At 36.6% G+C, this 13,977-nt stretch overlaps 1 protein-coding gene across 2 annotated transcripts in view; it reads right to left on the reverse strand.

Moving 5' to 3' along the window:
- Positions 1-13,977, reverse strand: part of LOC149802536 (cGMP-dependent protein kinase 1-like) — a 248,197-nt gene that overhangs the window by 136,484 nt on the left and 97,736 nt on the right. For both annotated transcript variants that reach the window (XR_016420045.1, XM_089951780.1), the window contains exons 4-5: positions 11,662-11,775; positions 4,988-5,093 (exon numbers count right to left, since the gene is read on the reverse strand). Coding sequence is in view for 1 of the 2 variants with exons in the window: in XM_089951780.1 (XP_089807906.1) it covers positions 4,988-5,093; positions 11,662-11,775 (220 nt within the window). In the remaining variant the exon portion in view is untranslated. The remainder of the gene's footprint in view (positions 1-4,987; positions 5,094-11,661; positions 11,776-13,977) is intronic.

Raw genomic sequence — 13,977 nt, forward strand, 5'->3', positions numbered from 1 at the left:
TAAAAAGAAATTGAAAAATACAATTGTTGATGGATAATGAATGATAAGCAACACAATGCACACCAGATGCAGGACACTTCCATACAATCACTTGGCTTTATGGTGAGGTATGCTAAAAAAAAGTATGTGATAGCATCTTGGTCTCTAACCTTCATACATGTGATGGAACAGAGAAGTTAGATTATGACACACTTGGAGATTTGCAGAATTTGGTCTGGAGTGAGAGGATTTTCAATGAGAATAATGAATATTTCCACAACATGATGAAGGGGTCAGAAAAGGTACCTAAACATGGTCTGCTTCATCTTAGCCATGTGCATCATACCTGGCTGATTGGGATCTCACCTAAGTGGTTAAAAACCTAGAAATAAGACAAAGGTGATGTAACACCATCAGTGCCTGGAGCATATGCACACTAATGGATAGTACATCACAGATCTACAAGAGAGAAGAGCAGCTCTATCTGGTAGAGTACTCACCAAATTCATGAGCAGCTGAAGTAAAGAAGAGCAGCATGAAGCTGGTGTTGGGTATGCTATCAAATCAAAGCTGCCAGTAGTTAGCGAGCTTGCAAGCTCTCAAAGGGTGTGAATGATCACTAGACATGGTCAGGTGTCATTGGCAGAAATGGCTTTGGCAAATGAAACAACAATAGACTTCTCCTTTTGAGGAAATATCAGCAGCAGTCTTCTGCCTGCCAAACTGTACCAAGACATCTTGGATGCACCCATGCTCCAAGCACTGGTATCTTACTGACTACGTCATTGTCAGAAGAAACACAATATGATGTCTGAGTGACAAAGGCCATGATAAGTGCTGAATGCTGAACTCACCACAGGTTCATAGTCTCCAAGTTCAACATGTGGATTCAGCCTTGTATATGACCACAAGGTAAAAAATTGCCCCAAAACCTTAATGTCAGCAAATTGAAACAGGAGAATGTGAAACAGGCATTTGCCAAAGAACCATGCAGCCAATTGGATACAATTAATATAAACTCTAAAAATGTTGAGGAAAACTGAGTATCCTTCAGAAACTCAGTGTACTCAATTGCATCCAAAACCCTGAGTTCCATAAACATCAAAATTGGGAATGATACATTTGAATGAGAAAAATCAGTAGTAGAAGGCCTATTTAGAAGACAGCAACTCATCTTCTAAGAAGGCAGCCTTCAACGTCCAAAACAGCAACTCTCAACAACATCTAGAGGACTGTACCATGCAAACTCAGAAAGTTGCGAGATTCATGGATGAGCAATAAGGCAGATGAGATATCAGTCCTATGCAGACAGGAATGAAATGAAGCAACTCTATGATGCTTTAAGACAAATCTAGGGGCCACAGTCATCAAGAACATCTCAATTACTGATTGCTGACAACACCATGCTGCTCCCTAACAGAGAAAACAAAGATGGGTAGAATACTTCAACAACACCCTCAGTCAACTGTCATTTATCAGTAATGATTGACTGCCCCAAGTGGAAAAATTACTTGCAGATCCTTCAATGCTGACTGAAACTGTAAAAGCAATTGACCTGTTGTCAAATGGTAAAGCACCTGGAATAGATATTATACCAGCAGAAGTCTACAAAATCCAGAGGCTCACACATGCGCAGAAACTGACTGAACTCTTCTAGTCAGTGTGGACTCAAGGAACTATTCTCCAGGAATACAATGATCATTGCCCAACTGCACAGGCAGAAAAGGCAACATAAAATACAGTGACAACCATCAGTACATCTCCTTGCTCTCAATAGTTGATAACGTCCTTGCCAGAATTCTGCTGAATCATCTTGTGCATCACATTGATCAAGTGCTTCGGCCAGAGAGTCAGTGTGGCTTCAGGAAGGGATGTGGGACCACACACATGGTGTTTGCAGCTCATTAACTCTCAAAAAATGCCAAGAACAGAACTCCAACCTGATAACAACATTCACTGAAATGATAAAGCCTTTGGCAGAGTTGGCCATGAAGGCCTATGAAAGATCATGACAAATTTTGGTTGCCCAGAGAACTTCAATGCCAATCCCAAGTGGCAGGCTTGCTCATGTCATGGGTGACAGCAAATCATTTGAACCATTCCCAATCACCAATGGAGTCAAGCAAGACTGCATGTCAACCCCAACCCTCTTCAGTATGATGTTCTCTGCCATGTTTACTGATGACTTACATGACTATGATACTGGGATTTACATCAGATACCAGACTGATGTCAAGCTCTTCAACTGAGAGGGCTACAAGTGAAGACAAAATTTTAGGAAATGACTTTGTAATATCCTATTTGCAAACCACACAACATTTTATGGACCACTACTCTTCAGCTTGTGATAATTTTGATCCCACCATCAGTATCAAGAAGACAGAGGTGATGCACCAACCTGAACCAGGAAAGCTTATATATAACCTACCATCACAGTAAATGGCTAAACATAAGCAGTGGACAAGTTCTCAGTTTTCAGCATGTCCTTTATTGATCAATCAAACCCAAGCAGCATCTCCTGTCAAGAGTGCCTCAGACAGTTAAGAGCACAAATTGATCTAATCAGCCACTCACATACTCACAGAAATCAAACCAGTTAGGGATGTCATGGTTATCTTTGAACTCAAAGGACAAGCATCAACAATCCAGATATAATCAATTCATGTCTTTATTCCTTTCAGAACCACTACATTTTTATCATGCACAGTATAATCCATTTCAATAAACTTCAGACACTGGCGCCAACCAACCCTACTCACAAAATTAAAGAGATGTTCATAATTTTATGTTGCCTGACTAAATTGTCTTGTCAATTCACATTCATGTTATCACAGGCAGTAGCTCTGTAAACTTACTACACTGAAAGGAAGGTGCAAAAAGAAATGGAAAAAAAATTTTAGTTACAATTTTATGTACATATGAGATTTCAGTGATTGATAGGATGGGCAGGAGACACCTCCCATCTAGGGAGGATAACTCTCCCGGGCAGGATGGAGGTGCACAAATATGAACCTAAACTGAGCCTTCTAGATTTATACATTTTAGGCAACGGCCTAATTCCCAGTCCTCAGAGTTCTCATGAATAGGATTTTTGTCTCCTGGACTCACTCAATCAAACAAACACAACAACTATTGGACAATGCCAAAGATGGCTTCTTGAAGCTAGAGGATGTTGAATGGAGGTTTACTTTGAAAATAATTGGTTTTGTGGGCCAAGAGGAGAGTTGTTTAAACAGCTAAATATACATTGCCTTGCAAGAATATTTGACAGTTCCCCTATGTGTGCAAATCCAATGACACCATGGTAGATTTCTGAACATGATTTATTTATTAATGACAATATATGGAATGCAAAATAGAGCAGACTAAAGTACCAGACTGGTTAATATACTTAGTTATTATTTATTGTATTCTTCAAGTCTAAAACTACACCATCAGTTAAATCATTATCATCATCATATATGATAATTTATGTCATATATATGTCATATCATATTTATTATTGCAGCTGCATTGCCATCATCATTATCATCTTCATCCTCATCATCTTCATTATCATCAAATGCTATATTGCCATCAATTCGTTATTACTATTGGCACTATTACTATCATTATTATAATGATAGACATTTCTTATGAAATCCACATCTGTATAATCCACATCTGTATAATAATACTGAGCTAGTATTCCAGAAATTATATTGTTATTAGTGAAGATTTTATGGGAAATATATTCTCCAATATCTGCCAAGTTACACAAAGAAGTGTCTGCAGGGATTTCCTTCCTGTAGTAAAATATATCTGCTGCTGTAGACAGAAGTATTGAATTTGATGAGAAGATGAGACAGTCTAAGGCACAGTCTAATCTTCAGACACTGCAAGCTAATTAGTGCAATCCTGAGTTTGGATTGTAGAGACTCATGGAGATCAAATTCAGATGGGTAGTACAAACAAGTATGCTTTAAATTCAAATCCTGTCATAGCAAATTCTGAATTTAACTTGATGAATGAGACATAAATATGTCTCTAACTAGAAAATGAAATTCAGCACAGGTTATTTAATCTATGGAAGGAGCTCGGAGATGGCGGGCTGGGAGTTCTGGTTCCTAAAAAATAGTCTGGCCTCTCCTTGCTGACAAAATAAAATAGTTTTGTTCTCTATACTATCAGAACATTTTTCTCCATCCTTGATACTGTATTTATCCAACTGTGAAAAGACTCGACTCAGATCTGCCATACCATGATGCATTAGTAGATCAGGGTCGGTACTCCTGACTTGACATCACAGATAAAGCAATCAACATACACCTTGATCTACCAATACATTGTAGTGAATACTATTCATATTTGGACACGTACCATATGTACTAATTTATAAGTCAAGTCAAACTGCAAACAACAGAGATCCAAATTTGCCATAGCATAATGAGCCTGCAGATCAGGGTCTTTGTTGTTTTATTCTACTGATTACTCCTAACAAACTATACACAGACCCAGATCTGACAGTGCAATAAGCAGATCAGGTTCTATGCAATTCGCAGTTGGACTCATCTTATAAGCAAGTATAAACAGCATTATTACAGCATTCCCCCACTATGATATACTTCATTATAACACATTTCCTGTTGTATGGTGGGTATGGACCTGAATCCTATTTCTTGTGTGATACTAAAATTAGATGTATAACTTACTTCATTTATATGCAAGAAATTATACATACTGTGTTATAATCAGGGAGTCCTGTACATGTGTAAGAACAAAATATTCTGGATGCAGAGAAAATAATGTTTGAGAAGCTCTGGTCAACATTTATCCTTTTAATGCAAGCAACCCCACCACCCCAATATTTTGTATGCAAAAATATTAATTTTTTTTTACATCTTTAGGAATTTCATATTTTTTTCCTGTTGTTGTAATCCTGTCCTCTGGTGAACATCTATCTTTTTAATGCAAACCAAAAAAATAAAATAAAAAATGTTTAGTATGCATAAATATTTTTTTTTTATACCTCTTTAGGAATTTCATATTTTCTTCCTGTCGTTGTAATCCTGTCTTCATCATTATAGTTTGAAAGACTCGTCGGTCTAGCACCCATACACGTACATCTGTCACAGCTAGAATAGAAGGTAAAGAAATCATTTCAAAGATTATTATATTTTGATAATTAATTCAGCTGGTGCCCTGGTTTTATCATGTGAGATATACATTATGTATATAAAATGTAGTGGCAAGAACACTGATGTTCTCAGAAAGTCTTTTCTTGTTATAATGCCATCCATGGGTGCCAAAGACTCTACTGCCTTATAATGAAAGTACCTTGTAATGAAGTACATGGTGCATATAATTTTACTATCTCATAATTGGTCATGCTTGCCCTCTATCAGGAATCTTGCATAACACTCATTTTTAAGTCAGATATGTTAATGGATTACATTACATTATGTAATAATAAAAAAGTGTATAATATACCCCAGTATCAAGTCTCTCACTATAACACACTCTCCTTATATGTCAGATATTGTCATAGATCTCATTACATTACACAATAAAAACATGTATAATGTACCCAGAATGAAGTCTCTCAATATAAAACACTCCCTTTATTAGGAAGGTATGGTCATAGATCCCAATACACCTGGTAATAATAATATGTATAAGTGTACCCCAGTATAAGGTCTCTCAATATAACAGACTCTCTTTTATAAGGAAGGTATGGTCATAGATCCCATTACATCTTGTAATAATAATAATAATAATAATAATAATAATAATAATAATAATAACTTGTATAATGTACCGCAACATAAGTTGTCTCAGTATAATGCAGGTATTGTCCAAGGTCCAATTATATAATGTAATAGTAACAATATGCATAATGTACCCCAGTGTAAAGAAACCTCACCTATAACACTAAACTTCTGTCATTTCCTTGAACAGTATTATGGTCAGGCATCACTGTAGCAAGTTTTGTAATTGTGCAGGAAAAATAAAGTTGCTCTAAGAAATGTCTAATAAAAAATGTGTAATGGTAAATTGCAAGAGTTTTGTTCTATTTTGAGGAGTCTTGTCTTAAATGGTCTTCACCATTTATGCTTTTTAAAAACCTCCATAAAGTTATGGTAATAACAGAAAAATGTTTGGTCAAATAAAAACAATTTTCCAAGAATGAGATTTACAATAACACATTTAGTTAATGCAAAACATAACATGACTTCTGAAACATCTTTTCTCACAAATTCAATACAAAGCAAATCTCTAATGACAGCCTAAAAGATTCATCAACTTCCATGCTGCAGATGGTATAAATTTAAAGCAAGAGTCCCAAAACAGTACTGATACTCTCCTAAGACATACCACATTTCTTAAAGTTCATGTTAAAAACAGATCAAGGTAAAGCCCACTTTCATGTCATACCATAATAAACATCTTTCATACAGTGGGTCCATTCTTGATCAGCCCTCCTAACCAGCAGCCACCAACTTTACATACTAGTTCGAATCCCTTAGCATCGATGAGTTTGGATTCAGAGTACCTACTAGGACTGCCACCCCTCCAACATGGCCGGTGGCCAGAATATTAATGTCACAATTCCTGACAAGCAGCCACATAATAGGGTTTGCAGTGACAAAACTCATGAATATTTCTTTATTTCTAAATTCAACATATTGACATTTGTTCCTACACCCTGATAAAAATATCTAACTTAATCAACAAAATCAATAAAGGACCTAACGTTAATTGTCACAACGACATAATCAGTCTGATTACCACTCATGCTGTGTGTTCCTTAGGTGTTAGACTTGTCGCTTCGATAATTACTGTCCATTATCACCACCAATACTCATGAAGATGACAAAATCTAATCACTAAGAAGAAAAATATTTTTTAGCTTAAAGTCAGCTAGACATTGGGTTGCCATGAAGTAAAACCAGTGTGTTAGTGACTGTGGATGCTCTCTCACTTTCTTGTAAACACCAAGCATTGCTGGTAATAACTACAAATTACCATTGAGGACATAAGTTGTTTCTAAAAGTACAAAACATCATACAACATTCTCAGTTTAGAAGGAAAAGTGAAAGCAGTTCAACAAAATGCAAGCAGGGACTCAGAATCCATTAATCACTGCAAAGACATTTGATGTCATAAAGATTCAAATAAATATTGTCATTTATACATTCTATGGCAGTGAGAAAATGGAATGGACAGACAATGATAGTTACAGGCAGAATTTTGTACCCTGATTTTATTGACAAGGTGGTTGCACCATGATTGATGATTGTTTATAATTATTTTAAACACATATACCATTAATACAAGTTTAATCACACTGATTGCATAATATGCCTGATTTTTGCAAGAAAATATTAAATAAAAAAATAGTGTGCCTTTAATACTTTATATCTAATTATTACACACACTGTGTGATTTTTATCTAAAAAGGTGACACCTTTAAGAAGGCCACTTTCCTGCTGTATAAGGGGTGGCCTTATTAGAGGGGGACCACTGTAGCAAGATCTAGATCAACTAGAAAAAGAAATGAGATTTTCACCAATACTCATGGATTAGGGAATTAGTCATTTTGTTATAATCTACATGAGGATACATAAGGTACATAGGCCATTCTCAGACTTCCCATTTCTATCTGCACAAAAAGGCACAGCACAGTCTTTCAACATAGGGGATGAATTTAAACCTAACAGTACCTATATTTACCACTATAGGAAAGGTTTCATTTCTGAACATACACAGTAAGCGAACAGTGTGCAGTGAGTTCCAACAATCTACATAGTATTGACAACTGAAATCATTTCTGCTCTTCTTATAGAATCATGATCTATCAACTGAATTGAACTCTCAGTTTAGTTCTTGCAGAAAATATCTTTACACTGTTTTATAAATGTAACCAAAAATAGGTTCTCATTACCCACTTATTGATTAACCCAAACTTATCCCATTCAGTATGAAAACAGTGGATTCTTAACTTTTTTTTTAACTCAACAATTATAGTGTTCACCCAATGTCAACTTTAGGTTATAGCTTTGTTTTGGGAATCTATCATCAGCTGAATTTAATAATTTGGAACAGTACTTAGGAATTCTACTGTATCTTTCTGCTTGCATTGCCTTGGACCTAACTTATTTTAAATAAAAACATTTGGAGTGTATTTTGTAATACCAATGCTATATTTAGAACATGATGTATGTACATTTTCAAGGTCATTTGCTTTGTAAAAACGCAAATGGCTAACACTTAATTTAAAGTTAGTTCTATTTTAGAACTATACCAGTATATTTGGAAAAGAATCTTTGCAGACAGTTTATCAAAACAATCAAGTCTTGTCTTCAAACTATAAAGAAGCTTTGCTGCTTATGCTGCTGCTATTTTTCAACACATATGCCATTAGTTTTTAGAAAAGAATACAATATTAATAATAATAATAACAATAATAATATAAATGATAATAATAATAATAATAATAATAACAAAATTAAGACTTAATTCAGTTTTTACCTTCATAAATAGACAAAACTGCATACATGTTTTGTTCTGAGAAGGTGGAAAGAATGAGTCTGATAAAGGGATACATCAAGGTTATCAGACAAAGATGGTGGAAAGTATGAGTCTGATATTGGGATACATCGAGGCCATTAGACAAAGATGGTAGAAAGAATGAGTCTGATATAGGGATATATCGAGGCCATTAGACAAAGATGGTGGAAAGAATGAGTCTAATATAGGGATACATCGAGGCCATCAGACAAAGATGGTGGAAAGAATGAATCTGATATAGGGATACATCGAGACCATTAGACAAAGATGGTGGAAAGAATGAGTATGATATAGGGATACACTGAGGCCGTCAGACAAAGATGGTGGAAAGAATGAATCTGATAAAGGGATACATCAAGGGTGTCAGACCAAGATGGTGGAAAGAATGAGTCTGATATAGGGATACATCGAGGCCATCAGACCAAGATGGTGGAAAGAATGAGTCTCATATAGGGATACATCGAGGCTGTCAGACCAAGATGCATTTTTATGCTATATTAAATGAGTTCTTTCCTCAGAATAAAACATGAATGTGGTTTTGTATTGGTTACATACCCCAATTTGTATGTTCTGTAAATACTGTTTGCTTTACTGAATGAACAAAATTTAAAATGAACTGGGATTTATAAAGATCGACTCAATGAGTCTAAAAACATCTACAAGCGGATATAAAAGAAGGCACCTATGTAGTTCAACTCTGGGTGTGTGCTACAGAAATACAGACGGAAAAGCTGTATCAAATGCCATTTCAAGCATGTAAGATTAAATGGGTATGTAATAATATCACCAATCTACATTATGGCACTCTAAGGTATGTGTATAAATATATGCCAAGTGCAGCCATTATCTATTAGTTATTCTATATCTAAATAAACTAATTTTTTCTGAAACAGTGAAGAAATATTAGCGAGATCCTTTATGAAGACTAATCTATAAATACAATACAATTTTTAAAAAGCAGACAAAGTGACAAATACAAAAATCTTATTTTTATCAAAGCTGTAAAAAAATTAGGTTTTCATCAGCTCAGCTGCTAAATTTGAATTTATGAACTGCATAAAGATACTACCATATATACGCACTTATAAGAAAAGTCCAACTGTAAACTGCACAGACCCAGATTTACCATTACATAATGCAGATTCTGCAGATTTTGGTCTATGCAGTTTGTTAGGAGTAATCAGTAGAATAAACAACATAGATCCTGATCTGCAGGCACATTATGCTATGGCAGATCAGGATCTTTTGTTGTTTGTAGGTTAACTTGACTAATAAGTGAGTATACACGGTAACGGTATTGTTTTCTGCCCATGAACAAACTATCAAGCTCCATGTCTATTTTGTTGAAAGTCAAATAGGCCTTCTAATAAATCTTATCGGGTTCTGGGTGAGTCATTAGGTAATACTACATGGACTATTAAAACTGGTTTGATATAGAGTCAGCATGTTGTTTTCACCATACAGCTATGCTACTCCCTCATTATAATGCTGTCCACAGGAGTCAGAGTATACCACCTTATAGTGAGACTGTCTTATAATGAAGTCTACCACCTAATGAAATTAAATTTATTACCATACATGCCTCATGAGGAACCATGTTATAATGAAATGGAATTCATTACCATGCATATGTCATGAAGAACCATGTTATAATGAAATGGAATTCATTGCCATGCACATGTCATGAGGAACCATATTATAACGAAATGGAATTCATTACCATACATATGTCATGAAGAACCATGTTATAATGAAATGGAATTCATTACCATGCATATGTCATGAGGAACCATGTTATAATGAAATGAAATTCATTACCATGCATATGTCATGAGGAACCATGTTATAATGAAATGAAATTCATTGCCATGCATATGTCATGAAGAACCATGTTATAATGAAATGGAATTCATTGCCATGCACATGTCATGAGGAACCATATTATAACGAAATGGAATTCATTACCATACATATGTCATGAAGAACCATGTTATAATGAAATGGAATTCATTACCATACATATGTCATAAGGAACCATGTTATAATGAAATGAAATTCATTGCCATGCATATGTCATGAGGAACCATATTATAACGAAATGGAATTCATTACCATACATATGTCATGAGGAACCATATTATAATGAAATGGATTTCATTACCATGCATGCCTCTGTAAACCTAATATTTCTGCAACTGAGTGGTAATACATTAAAACCTCTCATTTATGTTTGTCCAGTTTTGTCAAATTAGTGCACAGCTCATTATGAAGTCATAAATAGGATCTAAACATAGCACAGCACCATGACCTATCTAGTTTGGTTTGGTGCTCTAAAGGGCAGCAATATAAGTAGGTTATTCAGTGCTGAGGCAATTGGAGCCAAGTTCCCAGTGACACACCATGACAGCTGACCAGGGTTGATCAAGCTCCAAAGTGGTAATTACACACCATGACAGCTGACGAGGGTTGATCAAGCTCCAAAGTGGTAATTACACACCATGATAGCTGACCTGGGTTGATCAAGCTCCAAAGTGGTAATTACACACCATGATAGCTGACCAGGGTTGATCAAGCTCCAAAGTGGTAATTACACACCATGATAGCTGACCAGAGTTGATCAAGCTCCAAAGTGGTAATTACACACCGTGATAGCTGACCAGGGTTGATCAAGCTCCAAAGTGGTAATTACACACCTTGATAGCTGACCAGGGTTGATCAAGCAGTAGGCTCCAAAGTGGTAATTACACATCACCATACTGTGGAAATGGGCTTATGAGGCTCAGAAAAAATATTTTTAGGGTCGTGGCCAAAAAGGGATGTGAACCACTGTCTTAATGAACATATGCTATGTTAATGAGAATATATGATCCCTAGAAGCTGGTCATTTGCAAGCAGCATTTAATTTCTACCAGCTTACATCTAACTAAGGCTGTCTGAGTACAGTTGCATAAAATTGCAAGCTTACCTCTAACTAAAGCTGTCCTAGCACAGCTGAACAAAATTGCAAGCTTACCTCTAAAGTTGTCCTAACAAAACTGCAAGCTTACTTCTAACTGAAGCTGTCCTAGTACAGTTGTACAAATTGCAAACTTACCTCTAACTAAAGCTGTCCTAACAAAATTGCAAGCTTACCTCTAACTGAAGCTGTCCTGGTACAGTTGTACAAAATTGCAAGCTCTCCAAAGACTCTTCCAGCTGCCATCTTGCCAAGTGTTGTACCATCTTTGAGAACCTCAAACTCTCCATCTAAAAAAGCAAACATATAAATATGAATAAAAATTTCATACAATAGCCTAATTAGCATGTGAACATTTTTATAGGAATTCTGGTGAATGGATTCATTCAAGCAAAATCACACAACTAATCTAATATTATAATAAGTACACTGTTACATTAAAATGCTTCTACTTTATGATTTTTGTAATTTTTTAAATAAGTTGTATGATTTCAGTGAATTGTGAAATGAATACATGGATGGGCTATTTAAAGACTAATGTTGTAAAGAAGTCAAATTATGTCCGTTCCTCTTTCTTTAATTTAGAGCTAGCATGACCAGTGAGGACAGCAGTTCTTTTTATGGGACAGATCACACTGGTTATTTTCATTAGTAGTGTTGGATTTCTTGTTGGTCACTCTGTTTGAAGTTTAATAGTTCAGTTCCTTGAGATTTTTAATCTGTCCAGAGTTTGCTTGTGTTAATGATGATTGATGATGTGTTTTGTTTTGTCAGGAGCTACTGATATATATCTGTGAGGTATATGGATCTGCATTCATGTCGTGCTCCCCATCTGTAGTGAGCCAAGACTCCACCTGAGGCTTTGGAAACAGTTGATCCAACTTGCAAAATGAATCAGCAATGAATCCCAGTTACATGACACTACCAAGAGCAGCCCCCAACATTCCAATGTCCGCTGACTTTCAAACCATCAGACCAGACCTACAAGTTTTACAACTTAATGTCAAGGGTCTCTCAGCAGCCAAATGAACCATCATCTGCACTATAACCCACCGTCATAATGTTGATATAATCTGTCTGCAGGAGACTCATGTGGCAGGCCAGGTAGCAGGATGATACACTATTGGAAGCTTTGACCTTGAAATATATTTCATCAAAACCTAACTCCAAATTCGGCTGTGCTACAATGCAGCAAGTTATCAGCCGATCTCCTTGCTTTCAGTCTGTTTTAAGGTGCTGGAGCACCCGATTGTCCAAAGAATTGGTCCTGACTTGAGAATATCATAATTGTTGAGCAGGTGGGCTTCAGGAATGGCTGTAGCACATGTGATCAAGTCCTTGCCCTGACTAAATTTTTTGAAAACAGGTTTCAGAGGAACCTGAAAATTGGAGTTCTTTTTCTGGATCTAACAGCAGCATATGACACGGTCTGGCATGCAGGGCTGCCATTGAAAATTTCCAGAGTATTGTCACAATGGATAGTTGAGGCTACTGAACTGTTCCTTCACAACAGGAACTTCAGAGTGCACATCAGAGAGAGCTGCAGCTTGTGGAGGCGTCAGACTAATGGACTCACACAAGGGTCTGTTCTTTCACCAAGTTTGTTCAATATCTATATCAATGACTTACATCTAACAGGCTTGCAAGTTCATGTATGCAGACAACATTGCTCTTGGGACCCAAAGTTGCTCATTTACCAAGCTTGAGGGCGTACTGAACAAGGACCTGGAGGATATGATGGACTTCTTCAAGAAATGGCATCTACAGTCAAGCACAACAAAGACAGTCTCCAACATCTTCCATCTTAACAAAGCACATGCAAAATGCATGAGATCTGCAGCCTCTGTAATGGGCAGCAAATAAAACACAACCCGACACCAACATACTTTGATGTGACTCTGGAAAGATCACTGACATTCTACAGCCACCTGAAGAAAACTACAACAAAACTTTGCACTTGAAAAACCTACTATGCAAACTGGCTGGCTGAGCCTGGAGTGTTAGAGCTCAGACACTCAAGACATCATCACTGACCCTCTGTTATTTGACAGATGAGTATTGTGCTCATATCGGGGCTTGATCATCCCAAACTAAGTTAACTGATGTCCATCTCAACACAACAATGTGCATAATCTCTGGAACACTACGTCCTATTCCTTTACCATGGGTTCTGGTACTCAGCAACATTCCTCCTCCACATCTGCATCACCAGGAAGCAACCACAAAAGTGTTGGCTAAGGTCTATGCCAGTGAGAAACTTCCACTGTACATGGACATCATTTGACACACAGCAGTCCACTTGACTCTGAGATGCCCAATCTGGTTAGGTTTGTTGCTGGAGGATATGACAGCTATTTCAGCATGGAGTGATGAGTGGTCTTCAACAGATGTTGTAAACCACCCTCTCATAGCTAAGTCATCTGTCAGCCCTCCTGGCTTAAACCTTTTATGTCATCTGTGGACCACACTGAACCACTTTTGAACAGGACAGG

The sequence above is a fragment of the Sinohyriopsis cumingii genome, chromosome 3 (assembly GCF_028554795.1).
Source record: "Sinohyriopsis cumingii isolate HCF-2022 chromosome 3, ASM2855479v2, whole genome shotgun sequence".
In the NCBI taxonomy this organism is placed as follows: Eukaryota; Metazoa; Mollusca; class Bivalvia; order Unionida; family Unionidae; genus Sinohyriopsis; species Sinohyriopsis cumingii.